At 38.0% G+C, this 19,986-nt stretch overlaps 1 protein-coding gene across 5 annotated transcripts in view; it reads left to right on the top strand.

Moving 5' to 3' along the window:
* Positions 1 to 19,766, top strand: part of ZMAT3 (zinc finger matrin-type 3) — a 32,758-nt gene extending 12,992 nt beyond the window's left edge. For 4 of the 5 annotated variants that reach the window (XM_045788687.2, XM_045788688.2, XM_045788690.2 and 1 more), the window contains exons 3-6: positions 6,300 to 6,419; positions 8,737 to 8,903; positions 9,026 to 9,126; positions 12,334 to 19,766. In XM_045788687.2, the coding sequence (XP_045644643.1) occupies positions 6,300 to 6,419; positions 8,737 to 8,903; positions 9,026 to 9,126; positions 12,334 to 12,545 (600 nt within the window). In that variant the 3' untranslated portion in view covers positions 12,546 to 19,766. The remainder of the gene's footprint in view (positions 1 to 6,299; positions 6,420 to 8,736; positions 8,904 to 9,025; positions 9,127 to 12,333) is intronic. The other variant, XM_045788691.2, reaches the window with a different exon arrangement.
* The last annotated feature ends 220 nt before the right edge of the window (positions 19,767 to 19,986 follow it).

Raw genomic sequence — 19,986 nt, 5'->3', positions numbered from 1 at the left:
TAATGAGTAATATTTGAACATTAATCTTTCATCCTCATCTCCACCTTTAATTTAGTCTTTGATCTACAATTATATCTATGAAAATACTCACCATCAGCCTTTTTGCTGAAGTTTTCCCAGTCATTTCTTAGTTGAATGAAGCCCCCAAAGATTCCTCAAGCAGGACTTATGAGTACTGAATTCCTAGGGTTGTGTACTTTTAAAATGCTTTTCTATAGTCTTGACCCTTGATACAGGGATAGTTGGCTGTACATAAAATTCTTACTTCACACTTTCATTAAGTTAAAAAAAAATACTTCTCAACTAATGCCTTGTTTTACATTTTATGGATGCCATTCTAATTCTTATGCATTTGTAAGTTATTTGATCTTTTTGCCTGGAGAGCTTGAAGTGTCATACCTTTTAAAGATATACTTCAGATCTCATTGTTCTAGATTAATTTTCCCAGATACCCGGTATGTCTTTTCAATATGCAGATTCAGGTCTTCAGTTACTTTTGGACAATTTTCTTGGGTTATAGTTTCAAATATTAGTTCTGTTTGCTTGATTTGTGTTTTGTCTTCAGGCACTCTGGTTTAACATAAAGTATTTCTTCTTTACCTGTCTCCCATTTCCATTGCTTCCTCTCTGGCCCTTTAAATTTTTTTCTTCATATTGTTTTATTTTTGTGATTGCATTTCTTTCTTTCTTCAGTACCTCTTACTGCGTTTTCATTTGTGTCTGTTTTCCTTTGGCATGTATTTACTTCTCATTTTTGATATAATTCTCTTTTTTCTTTCCTGAGTTTAATTACCTTTTTTTTTTTTTTAAATTTCTTACCACTTTGGCCATTTTTCTTTGTACATTTTGGATTCCTGTTTGAAGGTGATTTTTCATATCCCCAATTCTTGTTCGAATATATTTAATTCAGTTTGGAGTTTTGTCTTAATGGTTTTCTTCTGTTTCATGTGTTTTTTGGGGGTGGTTTTCACTTGCTGAGATACGTTGATTTTTTTTGGTAGTAACTTTGTATTGACTCGATTAGTTTTCATCTGTTCATTATGTGGATTTTGGGTGGTTTATGAGAGTCTTAATTCAATGGCAATCTCTTTTATAACCGTAGCAAAGTTCACTTCTTCAATAATTTTTTTTGTTTTTTTTTTTGTGGTGGTGCTGGTGGTCAGGAAAGGGTTTGTATGTCCTCCAGATTTTTTTTGCTCTTTTCTGTCTTGTAGGATGCTAGCTTTTCCTGTTTTGCTTTTTACCCCCCTTCACCTTCCAGTTGCCAAAAGTGAGCTCCCTTTTTTTTGGCTCTTTCTCCTCCAGAAGCCACTTTGCCACTTCAGGTCACGTGTACATTTAAGTCCCTGCGCAGCAGTCAGTGCTCTGCCACCAGATCATGGTTTAGTATCTACAGACCTAGGGTGGGTTTATTCTTCTTGGTGGTGGCTTGAAAGCAATTGTAGGCCTGCTGCTAGCTCCCTCTTCTGACTTTTCTGCAGTTTTTGTTAGACTGCTCTTGCTTACTGTGAATGCTTGTGGCAGGAGCATGAGTGATTGCTCACTGGGATTTGCTGTTTTTTCCCTTTTTTACTTACAGTTACTTTGAAGTCTGGGCATTCTGTGGCTTCTGGTTCTGTGGACGGCATGGCTTCTGTGTATTTTATTTGTTTTCCTGATTGTTCTGTATTGTTTGTAGAGGGCAGATGGGGACACACAAACCCAGGTACCTGCTGCCAAGCTTGCTAGAAACTCTTGGGCAAGTTTTTAACTCTCAGAGTTTAGTTTCCTTACATGTAAAATTCAGATAATAATTATACCTACTTGATAGAGATTTCATGAAGATTGCAGGAGTTAATATTTATGAAGTATTTAGAATATTGTCTGTGATGTAAGTGCTCAAAAATTGTTAGTTGCCATTATTATCGTAATGTTATAGATGTAATGTCAGCTTGAAAACTGTGCTGCTTTGGAAGTAAAATACTTGATACTATCTAAAGTTACCCTTCCTGCAGTACTGTGTACCTGTCTTCTGCCTTTTCAGGGTCAGGCTCTAGTGCCTGCACCAACTGTTCTTTGGTTCTTACTGACTTCCTTCTGTTGCCATGCAAACGAGCCTAAGGAAAACCCCTCTTTAAGACCAGACTTCCATCGACCCATTTCCCCCTTCTAACTCTCAACCCTATCTCCCTGTCACAGAACTCTTCTGAATAGTTGGCTATACTGGTTCTTTCTACTTTCACATCTCCCATTTTCTCCCCAAGCTACTCCGTGTGACCTTTTAACCCCTAACACTGCTGAAATGGTTCTAACAAAGTTACTCTTGATCTTTCATTTTAAACCCAAGCATTACTTCTCTGTCCCAATGTTACATACCCATCAGTAGCATTCGACCTGATGAACACTCCTTTTTTTTTTGTTAGTGTTGTTTTCAATTATTATGAAATACTTCAGACATAAAAATGTGCGAAAATAATATAATGAACATGTATATTGCCATTTAGCTGAAAGAGTGAAAACTATCCATTCACCTGAAGCCCCCAGGCATCCCTTCCCAATTGTATCCTCTCCTGTGCTCCCAGATGTAGCTACTATACTGAATTGATATTTATTGTTCCATTACTTCTTTTGTACTTCTGCTACTATGTGTTTGCTTATGTAATATGTGGTGGTTTTCATGTTTTTAACTCCCATATTAAAAAAATTATTCTCACATATCTTCTTTGGCAACTTGTTCTTTTCATTCAGCATTTTGTTAGGAGAGTCATTCATGTTGCCATGCATGGCCCTGGAATGTTTATTTTCACTACTGTTGTTGTATGAATAGACTATAATTTCTGCATTACCCTATAGATGGGCACTTCAGTTATTTTTTATTTTTTTAAAGATTTATTCGTTTATTTTAGAGACAGAGAGAGTTTGAGGAGGGGGAGGGGCAGAGGGAGAGGGAGAAAGAGAGAGAAGCAGACTCTCTACTGAGTGTGGAGCCTGATGCAGGGCTCATTCCATGACCCTGAGATCATGACCTGAGGCCGAAATCAAGAGTTGGACTCTTAACCGGCTGAGCTACCCAGGTGTCCCGACACTTCAATTATTTTTATTTTTCAGTGTAACTAATAGTCCTCCTAGGAACATTCTTATAGATATCTCCTTGTATGTGAGTTTCTGTTTGGTGATACCTAGAAGTATAGTTCCTGGGTCATAATGTATCTAACTAGATTCTTCTTTTGAAACACCTTATTCTAGGCTTCCATAATACCCCACACTTGTCCGGTTTTCATTTTATTTGGTAGGCCAGACATTCTTAATCTCATTTTCTGGGTCCTCATTCTCTATATTATATTGTACTAGGGCTTTGTCCTTAGCTGTCTTCTGTCTCCAGCTTTGATCTACTCTGATTTATTCCCCGTGCTAATCCCAGGCTGATTTTTATCAAATGCAATACAGTCATAGAACTACTTTGCTCAAAGTCCTTCAGAGGCTCCCTTCTGCCTCCAAAGTCCAAGATCTGTTTCACCATTAAGCCCCCTCAGTATCTCGACTCCTGCTCGTCTCCAAAGGATCCAGAAGACCATCTGTCCTTGTGGCTTCTCAACATAGCAGGCTGGGCTTTTGATCATAGTATTTTCTCTGTTCACAGTTTTCATTCTCCTCACGCCTTGCCTGCCTGGTAAACTTTTGCTCATTTTAAAAGATGACTTGATTTTCTCCTTTTCAGGGAAGCCTTCTCTGACACGTTTAGGCAGAAGTAAGAGATTCCTTCTCTCTGTTCTCCTAGCAGTGTATTCATTATCTCCATTACAATACTTGGTTCATTTACCCAACAAATTTTACTGATTGCCCGCTATATGCTAGAAACTGTTCTAGACATTGGGAATAGAAGAGTAAACAAGACAGGTCCTTATTTTCAAGGAGTCTACTTTCCAGAGAGTATAGAAGAGAAACAAACAAGTAAACAAACAATACCATTTTAGATTGTTCTAAGTGGCAGGAGGATAAACCAGACTGGTAATGTGATGGAGAGTGTGTTGTGCAGAGTAGGGGAGGATGGTGGGACACTCCAGATTCAGAGAGATGCCATTTGGATTAAGATCTGAAAGGTAAGAAGGAGCTAACCAAGCAGAGATCTGAGAGAAGAACCTTCCAGGCAAAAGGAACAGCAAGTACAAAGGACCTGGAGCTAGAATGAGTTTTATTTCTCATAGTTCTGGAGGCCAAAAGTCTGAGATCAGAATAATAGCATGGTTGGGTTCCGGTGAGGTCCTCTTCCACACTGTAGACAGCCAACCTCTCCTTGGATCCTCACATGGCAGAATGAGGGAGAGAGAGCTCTTGGACTTCTTTTTATAAGGGCATTGATTATCCTCATGACCTAATCACCTCCCAAAGGCCCCACCTCCAGATTACATCACACTGGGATTAGATGTCCACATATGGGAAGGAGCCGAGATGCCCTTCAACAGATGACTGGATTAAGAAGTTGTGGTCCATATATACAATGGAATATTACTCAGCTATCAGAAAGAACGAGTTCTCAACATTTGCTACAACATGGACGGCACTGGAGGAGATAATGCTAAGTGAAATAAGTCAAGCAGAGAAAGACAACTATCATATGATTTCTCTCATCTATGGAACATAAGAACTAGGATGATCAGTAGGGGAAGAAAGGGATAAAGAAAGGGGGGGGTAATCAGAAGGGGGAATGAAACATGAGAGACTATGGACTATGAGAAACAAACTGAGGACTTCAGAGGGGAGGGGGGTGGGGGAATGGGATAGACCGGTGATGGGTAGTAAGGAGGGCACGTATTGCATGGTGCACTGGGTGTTATACACAACTAATGAATCATCGAGCCTTACATCGGAAACCGGGGATGTACTGTATGGTGACTAACATAATATAATAAAAAATCATAAAAAAAAAAAAAAAAAAAAGTAGAGAAGCAAGTGCCTCAGAAGGAAATAAAATTCATTTTTTGCATAAAAAAAAAAAAAAGATGTCCACATATGGATTTTGGTGGGACGCTATCATTCAGTCCATAACAGAGGTGGAGATAGATAATTTGGGAGCTACTAACTTGTCAATTATATTTTAAAGCTATGAGACAGGGGAAAATAATGTGATGAAGAAGAGGGACAAGGGTGGAGCTTTGGATGTTGGAGCGTTGAGAGAATGAGAAGTGGTGGGGTTACAGGGCATCGTAGTAGACAACAGAAGGGAGTATCCACGGTGTTGTGCTGCCTAGAGTTAGAGCAGAGGGAAGCCACAGATGTGACCCCTGGATTTGACTCCCTGGAGGTCACCGTGACCATGGCAGAGCACCTGTAGGGCATTCCAGTGGTCAGAAGGTAGAACTCATCTCCTTACTTTAATTGACTGCTCACACATCTGTCTTCTCTTGAGTGTGTGCTGGTCCTTTTTATTTCTAGGGCTTAGCATATACTAGATGGTGAATGAATGTTTGCCTATAGGTTTGAAGGTCACAGTGCAGTCTGAAGAATAACACATTGTTTCATCTCATTTAGAATGCTTTCAGACCACTGGCCCTTCCTATCAGTTTCTATCAGTTCAAGGAATATAACAATGTGAATAACTACTTAAACAAAACATGCTGAGAGAGGCGAATACATTTTAAGAGAGGTTCCCAGTGCCTCCTGAAGCCATCCTGAAGTAGTCAAAAGGTCTTGCGTTGGATTCAGAGGGCCTGCCTGAGGCCCTGGCTCCGCAACCTGGCCCAGCTGAAGGAAGGTGCCAGGGCACGTCCTCCACACTCCATGGATTGCAGCTGCTCAGCTGTCATGTGTGGATAATATTAACAAATTCCTCTTACAGGAGTTTTTGTGAGCAGCAAATAAGCTAATGCACACGAGGGTCCTTTGCAAGTAAAAAGATACTCTGTAAGTGCTATTTTTGTAAAAATAATTGGATTATCCATTTCATTACTGACTTATAAAATAGATTAGATCACAGTGTAATAAAATTCGTATTTAGGCAGTGGCATATGAATGGCAAGTTGGGGGAGGAAGTAGATCACTGGAAAATGTGATACTTTTCCAGAAATATATAGGAAATTAATTTCTTTTGGCTTTGTTCCCTTCTCTTTCCCAGATAACTCATTCTGTTAGAACCGAGGCATCGACTCTTATTTTAAGATCTGGTGGGCTCTTTGCCCCAGTGTTGCATATATCTGAAAGAATAAAATGTAATTAATATTGCTTGGGTTTTTTCCCCATTTTTCTGTTTTTTTTTTAATGAATACATTAATTTAAGTTAACACATTTTTTCATGGTGATTACTCATTTCATTTTACTTCTAGGGTAAAAATCATGGTAAGAAACTCCGAAATTACTATGCAGCCAACAGTTGCCCTCCTCCTGCCAGAATGAGCAATGTGGTAGAACCCGCGGCTACTCCAGCCGTTCCTGTCCCTCCGCAGGTGAGACACACGTATCAGGGTGGGAGTTGTCCTCTGCACACATGCTCATGGACGAAGTTTGTCATCCAGGAGCCCATCAAGGTACAGTTGGGCAAATACTCCTGGAAGGTTCTACCTGGCACTTTTAACTCCTCGAACTGTAGTGCCGGGTTTAAAGCATGCCAACCTCCACGACCTGGAGATTTCCATTGGCTTTGGTTGTAATGCATGAAATGAAGAAAGAAATATTGTTACATGTGTCTTTCTCTTTGCATTTCTCAGAATTCTGGGTTAAATGACCCTAAATGTCTAGGCCATGCCCTGAATGAAAAGAGAGGTTTTTCAACATTTATTTCTTTATTGTAGTTAATCCCATTTACTTTATATTTTGCCTTCCAGCAAGGTCAGTCTTTGGAGAGTGCCCCTTTCTTACCTCTATGGAGAGAGCCTGTATAAACTTTTTCTGGACTTCGGTATATTGACACACACTTGAGATCCAAGTTCCTTTCACTGTTTGGTAGATAAAGCAGGTGTTTTAGGCAAGATAATGCTGTACTTTAATAGCCTCTGAAATATGAATTGTATTCCTTAATCTGTCTTTGTCCATAGAATAATACATGGTCATAAATAGTAATAACTCTCATTGAGTACTTACTATGCCGAGCACTCTGCTAAGCACTTTTCTACGTTACTTCGTTCAGGGCTGGGACTAAGGTGAGGTGAGGGATTCACTTGACTGAGGCACAAAATTTAAGAGGGAACCAAAACACAGTAATGAAGATAAATATTTTAATATAATATTTTAAAAATCCAAATTAATGTGAAATCAGTGGTAAACAAAATGTCAAAAGCTTAAAGCTGGGGTAAGTATTACTGATTTTCCTTTTGCCTCAGGCTGCGGTATGGCTTGGCATGGCACTATGACGGATCCTTTTTTTATTTAAAATTTTGACATTTTGCTTACGATGATTTCTTGAATTAGGTTTGATTTGTATAAACGTTCCATTAGCATATTATTTGTCTTGATTGCTGAGTTTTTTGAGGCACCCTTAAATTTTGTGCCCATGGCAAATGCTTGCCTTGCCTCATTCTAGTCCTGGGCCCTAAACGTCATTTCATGCTTCCAAGAACTCAGAGGTATTGGCCTTATTCCTCGGAGTGTAATTTATGGACCAGCAGCATTTGTCTCACCTGGAAGTTTGTTAGCAGCTCGGAGAAGCTAAGTAACTTGTCCATGGTGTTATGCATTTTGTGAAGTGGTGGAACAGGATTTCTTTGACCTTGGACCTCTACTCCTAGCCACCATGGTGTAAGTGTACTCTGAACGTCGGTTTTCCAGTCTTTAAAACATGGATGGCAATACCCCCGTTCCTCTAGCCTCATGAATTTGTGGGGTAAATGAGAGGGGATAAAAACAGAATTAGAGAACAGGAACATTCCCAGATAGTTCTTCAGGCTGAGCAGTTTTCAGGGCCCTGATTCCTGCTCTGGACAGGACAGCAGCTCCCAGCTTGGGGCTGTTTTCAGCTGGCCCCCCTCCCTGAGCAAACACCTGGAGCCGTCTTTCGTAACATAGCCCTTTGTGATTTTTGGAGACTGTCCCCCAGAAAATCTTCCCATCCAGGTGAATCAGTGCTGTTTCCTTCAGCTGGTCCTGATAGATATGCTTCCAGACTCTTTATTATGTATTTTATTCTCCTCTAGCCAAAATCTAGTTTGTCTTTTTTTGTTAACCCAACAATATTTATTGAGTATATACTATCTTCCAGGCACTGTGTTAGGTTTCCCTGAACTCGTTTCTCAGCCTGAATACCGTTGGCTGAATCTGCTGGTTATTTTTCCCTAGTTATGTTATATGCATAGCTAATTTGTAGACTTTTGGGGGGACAGAGGCTCATTTTTAACTGTATGTCCGCATAACCCTTCTGCTTTAGGTAACAAGCCCTATAAACAGTAGGCATTCATTAAATGTTCATTATGGATTCTGGAAGGACTTTACCTTTCTAATAATGTGATTTTAGGCTTTCCCTCTACTGCCCTGTATCTTCTGTGCTTCCTTTAAAAACTTTCTCCATGGAGATAGCAACAAGCCATTAACCGGTTTGGTACAAAGGTGATTGTAATACAAAACCATGATTGTCTCCCAGCCTTTTTTTCTTTTTCTCTTTGTTGTTGTTGTTGTTCTGGAATGAATTACATCCTCTCCTTATAAAGCTGAGTGCTTGTGGTCATACCCCAACCTTCGGTTATCTTTTGGCTGTTAGAAGAAACTTTGAGGGGAAGGAGGGCATAAGCTCCACATTTTTCGTAACTTTGTCTCTTGTGTCTTTGATGTCAGATGGGCTCCTTGAAGCCCGGAGGCAGAGTGATCCTGGCCACAGAGAACGATTACTGTAAGCTCTGTGATGCCTCCTTCAGTTCTCCGGCCGTGGCTCAGGCTCACTATCGAGGCAAGAATCACGCCAAGAGGCTGCGGCTGGCGGAAGCGCAGAGTCACTCATACTCGTAGGTATTGCCACCTTCTCCCAGGCCAAAGTGTTGTGTAAGACCGACTGTCTTTAGAGGGAAAGAGTTGAAAGGGACCCTTGTTTAGAAGCCTCACGCTTTTAAACATTTCTTTTCTTCAGAGAATCCTCAGAAGCCGGTCAGCGGCGGACCCGGAAAGAAGGGAATGAGTATAAGATGATGCCTCATAGGAGGAATACGTATACGGTACAGAATAATTCAGGTATCCCGCGGATTTCCATGTGCCTCGGCTGCATTCTGCGAGTGGTCTTCTTTATTTGTATTTCCTTTAACGGCAATAGACAGCCCTGAGAAGTTGGGGTTAGCGAATTGTTTTGTTCTGTTTGTCGAGTGGCTTTTCAAGCTGGTGTTTATTTCAGGTCTTATTTACTTATTTACTTTCGGTTTCGTATATTATTTACTTTGATTTTAAATTATAGTTTATGTTTTAAGGTCTTTGATCAGAGTCCCTTTACACTGCTTCTGGTGTTTGCCAGCCGAGAAATGTAAAATGCCTTATAAAAATGGGCTGCTTGGCTTAAAGGTGCACCATGTTAAATCTCCATTTGCTGGGGAAAATAAAAAAGATTGAGCAGTGGCTTTAAACTGGGGTAGTGAATCAGAATTACCGGGGGAGTTTTTACAAAATACACTTGCCTGAACCATGACTCAGAGATTTTCAGTCAGTAAATTCAGAGTGGAACCCAGATGGATGTGTGTTTTGAAAATGCTTGCTCAGTGATTCTGATATACACCTTTAATTTGGAGCTGCTGCGTTATAGGAATGTTTTCTGCATTTTCTGATTATCTCCAGTAGGGAGAGTTGGACTGAATAGTCCCTCATCCTCCCCCTATCACAGCCTCCAATTTACACATATACCAACAGAGGTAATTCATGTGAACAGTTAAGTCAAATGAAAAACAAAAAAGTTAATTGGAAAGGCAAGAGAAATATAGAGAAAAGGGACATATAGAAAGCATAGTGTAATATGATTAATAAAAGTATAATCAGTGATTATGCTAAGTGTAAATTTACTGAAGTCCCAGTTAAAAGACAAAGATTATAAGATTGGATTTAAAAATTCAGCTGAGGGATGCCTGGGTGGCTCAAGTGGTTAAGCATCTGCTTTCGGCTCAGGTCATGATCTCAGCATTCTGGGATCGAGTCCTGCATGGGGCTCTTTGCTCAGTGGGGAGCCTGCTTCTCACTGTCCCTCTGTTGCTCCCCCTGCTTGTGCTCTCTCTCTGACAAATAAATAAATAAAATCTTAAAAAAAAGGTTAAGCTGAGATGTAATGAGCACTGGGTGTTACGTAAGACTGATGAGTCACTGAACTCTACCTCTGAAACTAATAATACTCTATATGTTAATTGAATTTAAATTAAAAAAAATTTAAAAAGAAAAAAATAAAAAATTCAGCCGAAATGAAGGAAGCTGAGCTAGCTGTGTTAATATTAAATAAAATAAACTTTAGGACAGAGGGCAGTTTAGACTACATTTTCTGGCCAGAGGTCAGTAACAAAAAATATACTTAAAAAAACCCTACAAAATTTCCATTTGTTTGGAAATTTTAAAACACTTCTAAATAACTCCTGGATCAAAGAAGAAATTGTACTGGAAATTAAAAATTCTTTTTTTTAAAGATTTTGTTTATTTATTTGACAGTGAGAGAGAGAGAACACTCGTGCATGAGTGAGGGGAGGGGCAGAGGGAGAAGCAGACTCCCTGCTGAGGAGGAAGCCCGATGGGGGACTTGATCTCAGGACCCTGGGATCATGACCTGAGCCGAAGGCAGACACTTAACCGACTGAGCCACCCAGGCGCCCGGAAATTTAAAATTCTTAAAATCAAACAGTAATAAAAATATTATTAAACTTTATAGGATACAGTGAAAGTAATATTTTGAGAAAAGTCTTAAATATTTATTATAGTAGAAAAAAAAGCAGAAAATGAATAAGCAATGGTCCAACTTAAGAATTCAATTATATAACTGGGTATTTACTGAAGGAAAACAAAAGCACTGTTTGAAAAGATATATGAATTCCTGTGTTCATTGCAGTGTTATTTACAATAACAAAGATATGGAAGCAACCCAGGTATCCCTTGATAGATGAATGAGTAAAGATGTGGTGTGTATACACACACACACACACACACACACACACACACACACACACAGGAATATTACTTAGTCATAAAAATGAATGAGATCTTGCTATTTGCAACAACATGGATGGACCTAGAGGGTATTATGCTAAGTAAAAACAGAGAACAAATGGTTGCAAGGGAGAAGGGGGTGGCTTGGGCAAGATACAGGCTTCCAGTTATGGAGTGAATAAGACATAGGGATGAAAGGTACAGCATAGGGAATATAGTCAGTGGTACTGTAATAGTTGTATGGTGACAGATGGGCTACACTGTGGTGAGCATAGCATAATGTATAGAGTTGTGGAATCACTATTTGCACATCTGAAACTAACCTAACAGTGTGTGTTAGCTATACTTCAATAAAAACAAACAAACAAAACCCCCCAAACCTCAAATACATTAGTTGTAATTTGGTTTACCTATAAATATGTCACACTGAGTATTTTGAATGCTCAAGGAGAATTTATTTAGGTAATTATAGATTAGCTTTTTTTTTTTTAATGCAACAGGTCAGTAAATTCAGTTTAACATTGTTAAAAAAAAGAAGTCAGTTATCTAAAAAGAAAAGAAAATTACCGATAATTCTACCAACATTTTTTGTATATGTCATTCCCATCTTTCTGTATATTACTTCTTTGAAATAGAAATGTGATTATATTTTGTGATATTCTTGTTTCACTTAATAGCATATTATAATCACATTTTCATGTAATCAAAGAAAATCCAGAGTTTCCATTACTTACAGGGACTGCATGGTTTTCGGTCGCATTCATTACCATAATTTTTCAAATCATCTATCTGATCTCTCCTTTTCCCACATCCTCCCATTAAAACTTGTGTGCACACTGATGAAATAATGTCCTTGTTGATAAATCTCCATGCAAAAGTTCTCAGTGTTTTCTTAGGATAATTCTTAGAAGTAGAATTTTTGGATTAAAGAGTTAGCATAATTATGAAACTTTTCTTATCATGTCGGGAAGTTAAACAATTTTTAAAATATTATTTACTTTTGAGAGGCATTGTCATTTGGAGCCTGGGCTTGGCTCTACAGTAACTTTTCTGACACTAGCTGGAAGAATCATTTTTGCTTCTTAGATTGAACGAGTATAAAATTGTAATTTAAAAAGAATCTATTAATTTTGCACTCATTGAAAGCTGAGAGTCAGTGAATTTTATAATTTGAGCTTACCATGACAAATTACAGTGATCATCAATGAGACTGTCGTCATTTATTTAGTGACTGTTTTGAAGTGGAGACAGCATTTTTATCTCTTGCTTTAGCAGGTCCTTACTTCAATCCCCGCTCTCGGCAGAGAATTCCACGTGACCTGGCCATGTGTGTTACCCCAAGCGGTCAGTTTTACTGCTCCATGTGTAATGTGGGGGCAGGCGAAGAGATGGAGTTCCGGCAGCATTTAGAGAGCAAGCAACATAAAAGCAAGGTGTCTGAACAGCGGTACAGAAATGAGATGGAGAACCTGGGATATGTATAGTGGTCGTTGTATTCGGATATAGCAGCTTTTCCTGCCTCTTGTTTGCCTTCTGTCAGCGTGCCCTGCTTTCGTGGTCCTTTTGATCTGAGTACATTCCTCTGCTTAATGTTAATACGTGTAACCTGCAGTGGTACCATGAGATGTCAAGACCGGGGAAAGAAACTAATGTGCTTCTTAGGTCATGATGCGTTTTCAGGTCAGTTGTGTTGAGCTACTTAGAGCATGTGACCTACCTACCCCACGAGAAATACCTTTTTATCTTGACCAAATTCTGGTCAACCAGTAGCCTGATCACTTAGAGCTTTAACTATTTAAAAAGTTCACTTTCTTTTGCAGTTTTAGTTTTATGTACTGTTAAGTAAAGAATGTCATTGAGTTCTTACTTCAGATAATTATGGTAAAAACAGGTAAGCAGAGATTTTGGTTTCCCAGGGTTTCTTTGGAACCACCTCAACACAATGCCTTGCCAGTAGGATATACGATTACAAACTGCATTAAGGTCTTACCCAGGACATGTTTTCCCCTTGTCTTCCCATTACTGATTGAAATACAGATTTTCTTGGATTCATACACTTTCAGTGTGCTTGTAGACTTCCAAACGGTGAAATTTCATTTCCACTTGTGGATTTCACGCATTTAAATGCCGCCTTCTTCCTTCCTCCCCGCTTCCTCCCCCCTCCCCCCGTTGAATTAGCTTGTTTAATAAGCTCATTTTTATGCCCCAGCTATGTTGTGGGCTTTCCAAGCCCCCCCCCCCGCCCCTGTTCCAATATCCAATGCATTTAAGATAGATATGCTATTTTTTTAAAAAATATTTTTCAGATGGTTTCGGGAAATGTAAAGATGTGTTTGATTTTTCAATTTAGAGTTATTCATTGATAATAATGTACTTATATGATGGTCTCGATAGTAAGTTCAGATCTCTTGATATTTTTTTTGGCAGACTTTTTTGGTAAACTGATCCTTTTTTATCATGTTTACTTACATTCTTTCCTGTCTTGCCAGTTGGTTGGCTGCCCTGAAAAATACTACTACCTTACTGTTTCATAGATAGAGAGGAGTTAAAAAAAAAAAGTTTACCAAATTTTAGTATCATCCTTTCCAGTAGTTAAATACATGAACTTTGGTTTCCTTCTTTATAATTCAGCTTCTTTAAAGGTCATAGAAATACATTATGGATTACTTTGGTATCTGATAATGGTGACAGTATTATTATTATTATTATTATTATTACTATTATTATTATTTGGTTTTTAAAATAAGAAGCTCTAGTGTATGGCTAGATAAACTAATGGAGTACCCTATGAACTTTAATTAGTTGTATTTTATCTACTTACTATATTTACATGGATAAGACTGGTGCTCATCCATACTTGTTTTGAAAGGCCACATTCACCAGGGAGTTTAGAATGAGCAGTATCTTTGCACTATGGTCAATTCACATTTGATTGCTTTTATTACGAATTAAAAATAAAACTCCTATTTTTCCTTGAGAATTCTATAGGCAAAGAGATGGGGAGAAGGAAATTATAACCATCATTCCTTTCCTTTAATCCTAATGAGCAGTTTTTGAGCAATCTAGATCCATATTTAAAATTCAGTTTTGGGATAACCACTGGTACAGTACCAAGTTGCTCTTCTGTTGAAGAGGTGATTTTTTGAAAAATAGAATTGTTTAGTACATTTTTTTTTCCTCCCAGAAACAGGAGAATGAAATAACATTATTGAGATTCTATCTAGACCTGTGACTCTGAGTATACTAATCCTTTTATACAATTGATTAGGGCAACTTAGAGCTTATTTTAATGGTCAGTACGTAACTCATCTTGCTGCTAAGTATAATTTTTGAGTAGATTTTAATATTACAGTGCTGGCCACTTGGTTCTATAATTATTTAAAAATCTTATTTTTCCCCCTTGCTCTGTATGTCTGTGTGTGTATGTATATATGTATATGTACATACATACACACATACATATATATTTATGTGATACCGTAGAGAAGATTTCATTGGATCCTTATTTCAGGTAATAGTAAGAGATTGTGGATAAGAATTTACAGTTTGTAAAAGTGGCATTTATCCACTTTCAGTTTTTCCTTTGCGAGTAAAATTGAGGGATTTCCCGCACTCTCCCCACTTAACAATTTCGTTACATATATACAAAAAGCAGTGGACTTAAAGGCCTTGATGTTTTTCCTGGCCTTGCATATTCAGGTTTCCAGTCTCCCAGTGCCCTTAATGGATGTTATGAATGCATAAACGCATTTTCTTTAAAGAAAAAAGTTAGATTTATAGTGTTATTTCTTACTTGCTGTATTTCTTTGCACTAAAAAAGAGCTATGTGTTTGTTTATATGACACTTTAGATAACCATATTGCCTACAATTACTCGGTTTGCTCCTTAATTTCCAAACTGTAGGAAGTTGAGAACTTCCAAACAGTAGGAAGCTGATAACTTCCATGATCATTTATAGGGATTACATACACATCAGAAAAAAAAAATTGCAAATCTCTATGACAGTGGGTTGTTTTGGGCTTGTTACCTTGCAGTATTCTCCTGTGTTCCATAGGTGAAACAAAGGTGACAGAAGTTGTCAGAAAGGAAATACCTAAATAAATATATCTCTGCATGGTACAGTTTCTCATCTTCATGCATTCCTATTAGACAGTGTTTTTTCCCTGTCGAAGGAGGAGATTGTTACTACCACAGTCAGTGATACGTGATCTCCGTTGGTTTCCTTTTGTGAAGTCCAGTCCTGCTTTGTAATGTGCTCTAGAATCCGCACCCCGGGCTGCCCAAGGGTCATGTTAGTATCTTTTTATATGCTGTGTACAAGGATGGACAGAGGCCTAAACAACAGAAGACCTTTAGCCAAGTCAATAGATTTCAGTAATCGTCCGCAAGAAGAAATCATAGCATCAAAGTCTCTTTTCTCTGTGAATATCTTTGGTAAGTTGTCAAAGTCAATGTTAGAAGATAACACTTAGAAACTCTTCTTAAGATATCGAGGGCAAGAAGTTGTAAAGAAAAATTCCGTGTTCCAATTAAAAGATTGGACTGCTTATTGCCTTTGAAGTGTTTTTTTCAAAAAGTTAAGCTGCAAAATGGAGTGGGCCATGTAACTGCTTTTGACTCCACACTGAACAGAAAATACTTTGTTGGTCTCGTCTTTGTATCATGTACTGCAACTTGTAAATATGTGCACGTTTTTATTAATTTGTCTGCTTGTCTCTTATTGCACTGAATTCTGCAAGATGAATAATGTTTTATACCATTCATATAGAAAAAGTTCCCTCTCCAGCTCTTCCTCATTGTTTCCCCTTCTAATGAGTTGGTTAACTTAGAAAACCATTTAGGATTTTTTGAAACTCTGAGATTGAAGAATCATGGCTGTCTGAGACCATCCTTATGTTCCTCTGACTTACACAGCTGAAGGGAAGCATGAGATCTTCCTTCCACCTTTTTTACAGAACTGATATGCTTGCTTATAGCTACCTGTCTACACTTTCAATGAGGGGAATGGGATAAATATATATTTCATGTTTATATATAAACATATATATATATTTGCTTAAATCTTCCTCTGTAGATAGATTCTAAGAATTAGCAGTGGGATTTATGATTCCTTGACTTCTGAGTTGGCTGGGACCATGAGCAACAACAGTTTGAGGACTGTCCAGTGACCTGTGTAAAATGAGTCTTGCTTGTGTCAGGGGAGGCATGTAATTGTTGGGCCTGGTATCCTCTACAGAGAGGCCTAGCGATAGTGTATTTGGAATCTGTTTTGTTTCCTTAATATTGGAATGTAGGCTGAAAGTGCTCTCTAAAGAACTTGGTGAGGCATATATAAGAGAATAGAACTTCTTTAGAAATAGAAGTATTTTGTCAATATAGGCAAAAGTTTAATGCAGGCTTTTGAACAAATGCTTAAAAACGATTTCACCTTACCAACTATTTTTTTTTTTTACCAGCCAAATTATTGTTCAGGAGTTTCGTACATAATAATGTTTTGTTGTTGCTTCCCCCGTCCCCCCCCACCCTTGGCTTTAGACCTCTATCATCATGAGCTGTAACTAGCAGTCTAGCCGAATGGACAAATAGCTGTGTAAATAGCTTCTCATATGATGTTTCTACTGAAGCTGTTTGACTTTTTCTTCCCATTATGAATGGGAGGGTCATTTGTAAACTCCCTTTCTGGGTAGCTACCAAAAAAAATACTGGCTTATGGTCCCATGTGACCCTGTCTCCATTAAGCCCAGAATATGAGTGCCTTTAGCAAGTTTTAGCATTCACAGAGAGAAGAGATGATAGAATCATTGCCATTAATTACAATTCATAAAACAGAAGCTTGGAATAGCAAAGGTCTGTGTAAATTCTGCATTCTGCATTTTTTTTTGGCTTAATGCGATTTCAATTTGATACTGAGTAAAACTGTTAACATTATTGATCAGGAACCATACTCCCTGAAAATAAATCCAGTTGTCCCAGGCCAACAATAGTCATAGATTATTTTTCACCTTGATCTGTGTTGCATTTCTATTTAGTGAATAGTAGTGTGGTGGATTGGGAAGGGCTTGATATTTGGAAAAACTTTATTGCAGTGGTCTTTTCAAAACTTGTCTATTCTGTAGAGAGGAGAGAATAATTTATTTGCAAATGAGGTTTGTGAAGAAGAGACTGTCTTGTCCACAATACTTACTAATTGTGTTAGTTCATCCCTGTGTTAAAGAAAGGATCTTCAGAAATTGGGTTTGAGGCCTTAATCGAAAATTCCGACTTCAGTTAATTTACAATTCTAAATTGCCGGAGTCTTTAAAACACACCGCTAAATTAATTTTATTGGAGAAATGGTAACATTTTTTTCAAATTTTGTTATGAAAAATTTTAAACATACATTGGAGTCAAAAATTTTTTTACAATGTATCCACCAGTAAATTCTACCGTCAACACTTTACTAGGCTTGTGTTATCGCATATCTGTCTTGTCCCTCTATCCATCCATCCATGGAGTTTTAAAAAATACATATTTCAGTATAAATTTCAGACAATACAATTCCCTTAAACACTTCAGCATAGGTGTCATTAACTAGAATTTATTATTTGTTTAAATAGTACCATCTTTTAAAAAGTGGTGTATGAAGTTGATAAGTGGAACCAAATAACATACATTGTTTTCTCTTGTGGACTTTAGCCTTCTCGTTTCTGTTTTTATATGTGCTTAGCGTGAAGGAAGACCATTCCTTTCCAACTTCAAGTTTTCTGGTGTTCATCATTTTAAATGCTTAGTTGTCACACCTTTTAAAGTTCCATAAGAATTTTTTTCTTACTCCCTCTTCTGTGATGTATTTTTGCTGAACTATGCAGCTTCTTTAAAATAACTGTAAATTATGGATTGGGGTTTATTAAATCAGCTTATACCTCACTTCATTCTATTGCTGCTTTTCTCCATGAAACCACGTCTCTGACATTACTTTCACCTGCTCTACCAGAACGTAGAGAGGTGGAAAGAGTCAAACCCATAGATGATTAGCTGTGTTAACTCGAGAAGAACAGATTTCGTAGTTTGGAAAGTTGAAACCATTAACTTATCTAAAGCCTTTGACTTGCCTGAGGTTGTCATTGCCCATGCTTCCTCTAGCCATAATTAGCAGGATCAAAAATGACTGTACTGTACAATGAGTTGTTGAAATTGTGAGCCTTAGTAACCATCTTTAGCTTTACTCTAGTACTGTTTAGAAAAAACTTTTTTTTTTTGACATATGCCTTTATTTTTATGCCAATTTTTTGCGGACAAAATCTGAAGAATTTAAGTGACTTGCTCCAGGTCATGAAGATTCAATGGATAAGTCAGAATTGAAACCTCACTCTTCCTGATTCATATTCTTGTGCTTGTGTGATAAGCATCATGGCTTCCAAGATAACTGAACATTCCTTTGGGGACCGAAAGTATGTATTTTTTACTAATTAGGACTTTCGTTTTTAGGCATTTCACGATTCTTTGGACTTAAAGATTTTTTTTTCATGGTCCTGTTCCTCGTTAAGCCAATGTAATTGCTAAAAAACCTCACTTCACTGTTGAATACCAACTAATAATGCAGGTTTTATCAGATTTCTTTTTGCATTTAAAAAATCTTCATAATTACTCATAACTTTTTCTATGTAAGTGCTTAAGGGACCCCCTCACTAGTGAAAATAAATGTTCTATATCACTGATTCAATGTATATTCTCTACATGATATATTTTTTTAAGCAGAAGTAACCCCATGTGTCAGGATGAGTGATATCCTAGGGCCAAGCACATATGAAGTTTATTTCTACTCTGCAAATCCGGCATTTACGGGAACAAGACTCTTTTAGAGTGGCTGGTCATTGTTTTGCCTTCCTTTGGTCCTTGAGCACCTTTCTGTGGTTTTGTAAATCCGTGTGTCATTTTGTAAGAATTTCATGTTGATTCTGTGTTAATTGGTGTTCCCCTTGTGGTATCCTCAGCTGACTGTAATAATTTGGTTTGGGTATGGTGTGTCTGCTTTGAAATGCCTTACTAGAGCATGTCAGAGTCTGCTCTCGAGCATTCCATGTATCTGCTAGGGCAGTGCGCTGCCTGTCTTGGATGTATGCTCTAGATCCAGAAGCAAAACTGATTTTGCTTCCACTGTTAAGCTTGCATTTTAGTGTAGTTATTGTTTTAAATTAGAGAATAAAATCATAAAAAAAAAAACAACCAAGGGAGACTTTAGAACCCTTCATTTAATGGCATGGCAAACTTTTAAAACCGCTTTTGCTGTTTCACTAGAAAAAAATCTAGTAAAGGATATAGCTAAAACCCGCCAGCCAGAAATGTATGAGATTGGAGTTGTTTCCTAAACATTTTTTCCAAATGTCATACAGGGGTTTAACATCTGTGTAAGCCGTTGGGGCTAAGGGCCAGTCACCAGTTTGGAAATCTGTTTGCGTTCTGGGGCTATAAAATGGCAAAAGTGTCATGGGATTAAAACCAATCAACTGTGAATTGTGAAATTGAAATTGCTTTTTTGGTTTTATTTTCTTCAGCATATTGAAAATAGAAATCCAAAAGTTATTTAAAATTTACACTGCTTATGTTGATGGCTCATTTTGGCTGTGTATCCTCACTTATGTACTGATTTCTGATAAAAGCTTGACATTATTATAACAGGTATTTTGTGTTCAATTTAATAAAACAGTTTCTGAGTCTTGTCTGCACATTGTTTGGTTCTGAGTTGGAGATCACGGGAAAAAGATACACCATCCGCACTGATGTGTTATTTTCAGTGCTGATGGTCAATGGCTGTAGGCTCACCGTTCATCAGTCTGCACATGATCCGCCATGGACTTCTCGAACTTGTGCAGAGTATTGTCAGCTTTTGGGCTCGCGGTAGACTTGACCCAACCGCTCACACTTCTTCCTTACATCACTGGAGTT

Source organism: Ursus americanus, chromosome 4, assembly GCF_024610735.1.
Source record: "Ursus americanus isolate L20-20 chromosome 4, mUrsAme1.1.p, whole genome shotgun sequence".
Taxonomy (NCBI): Eukaryota; Metazoa; Chordata; class Mammalia; order Carnivora; family Ursidae; genus Ursus; species Ursus americanus.
The sequence above is the reverse complement of the archived record's forward strand: the minus strand, read 5'-3'. Positions and strand labels throughout refer to the sequence as shown.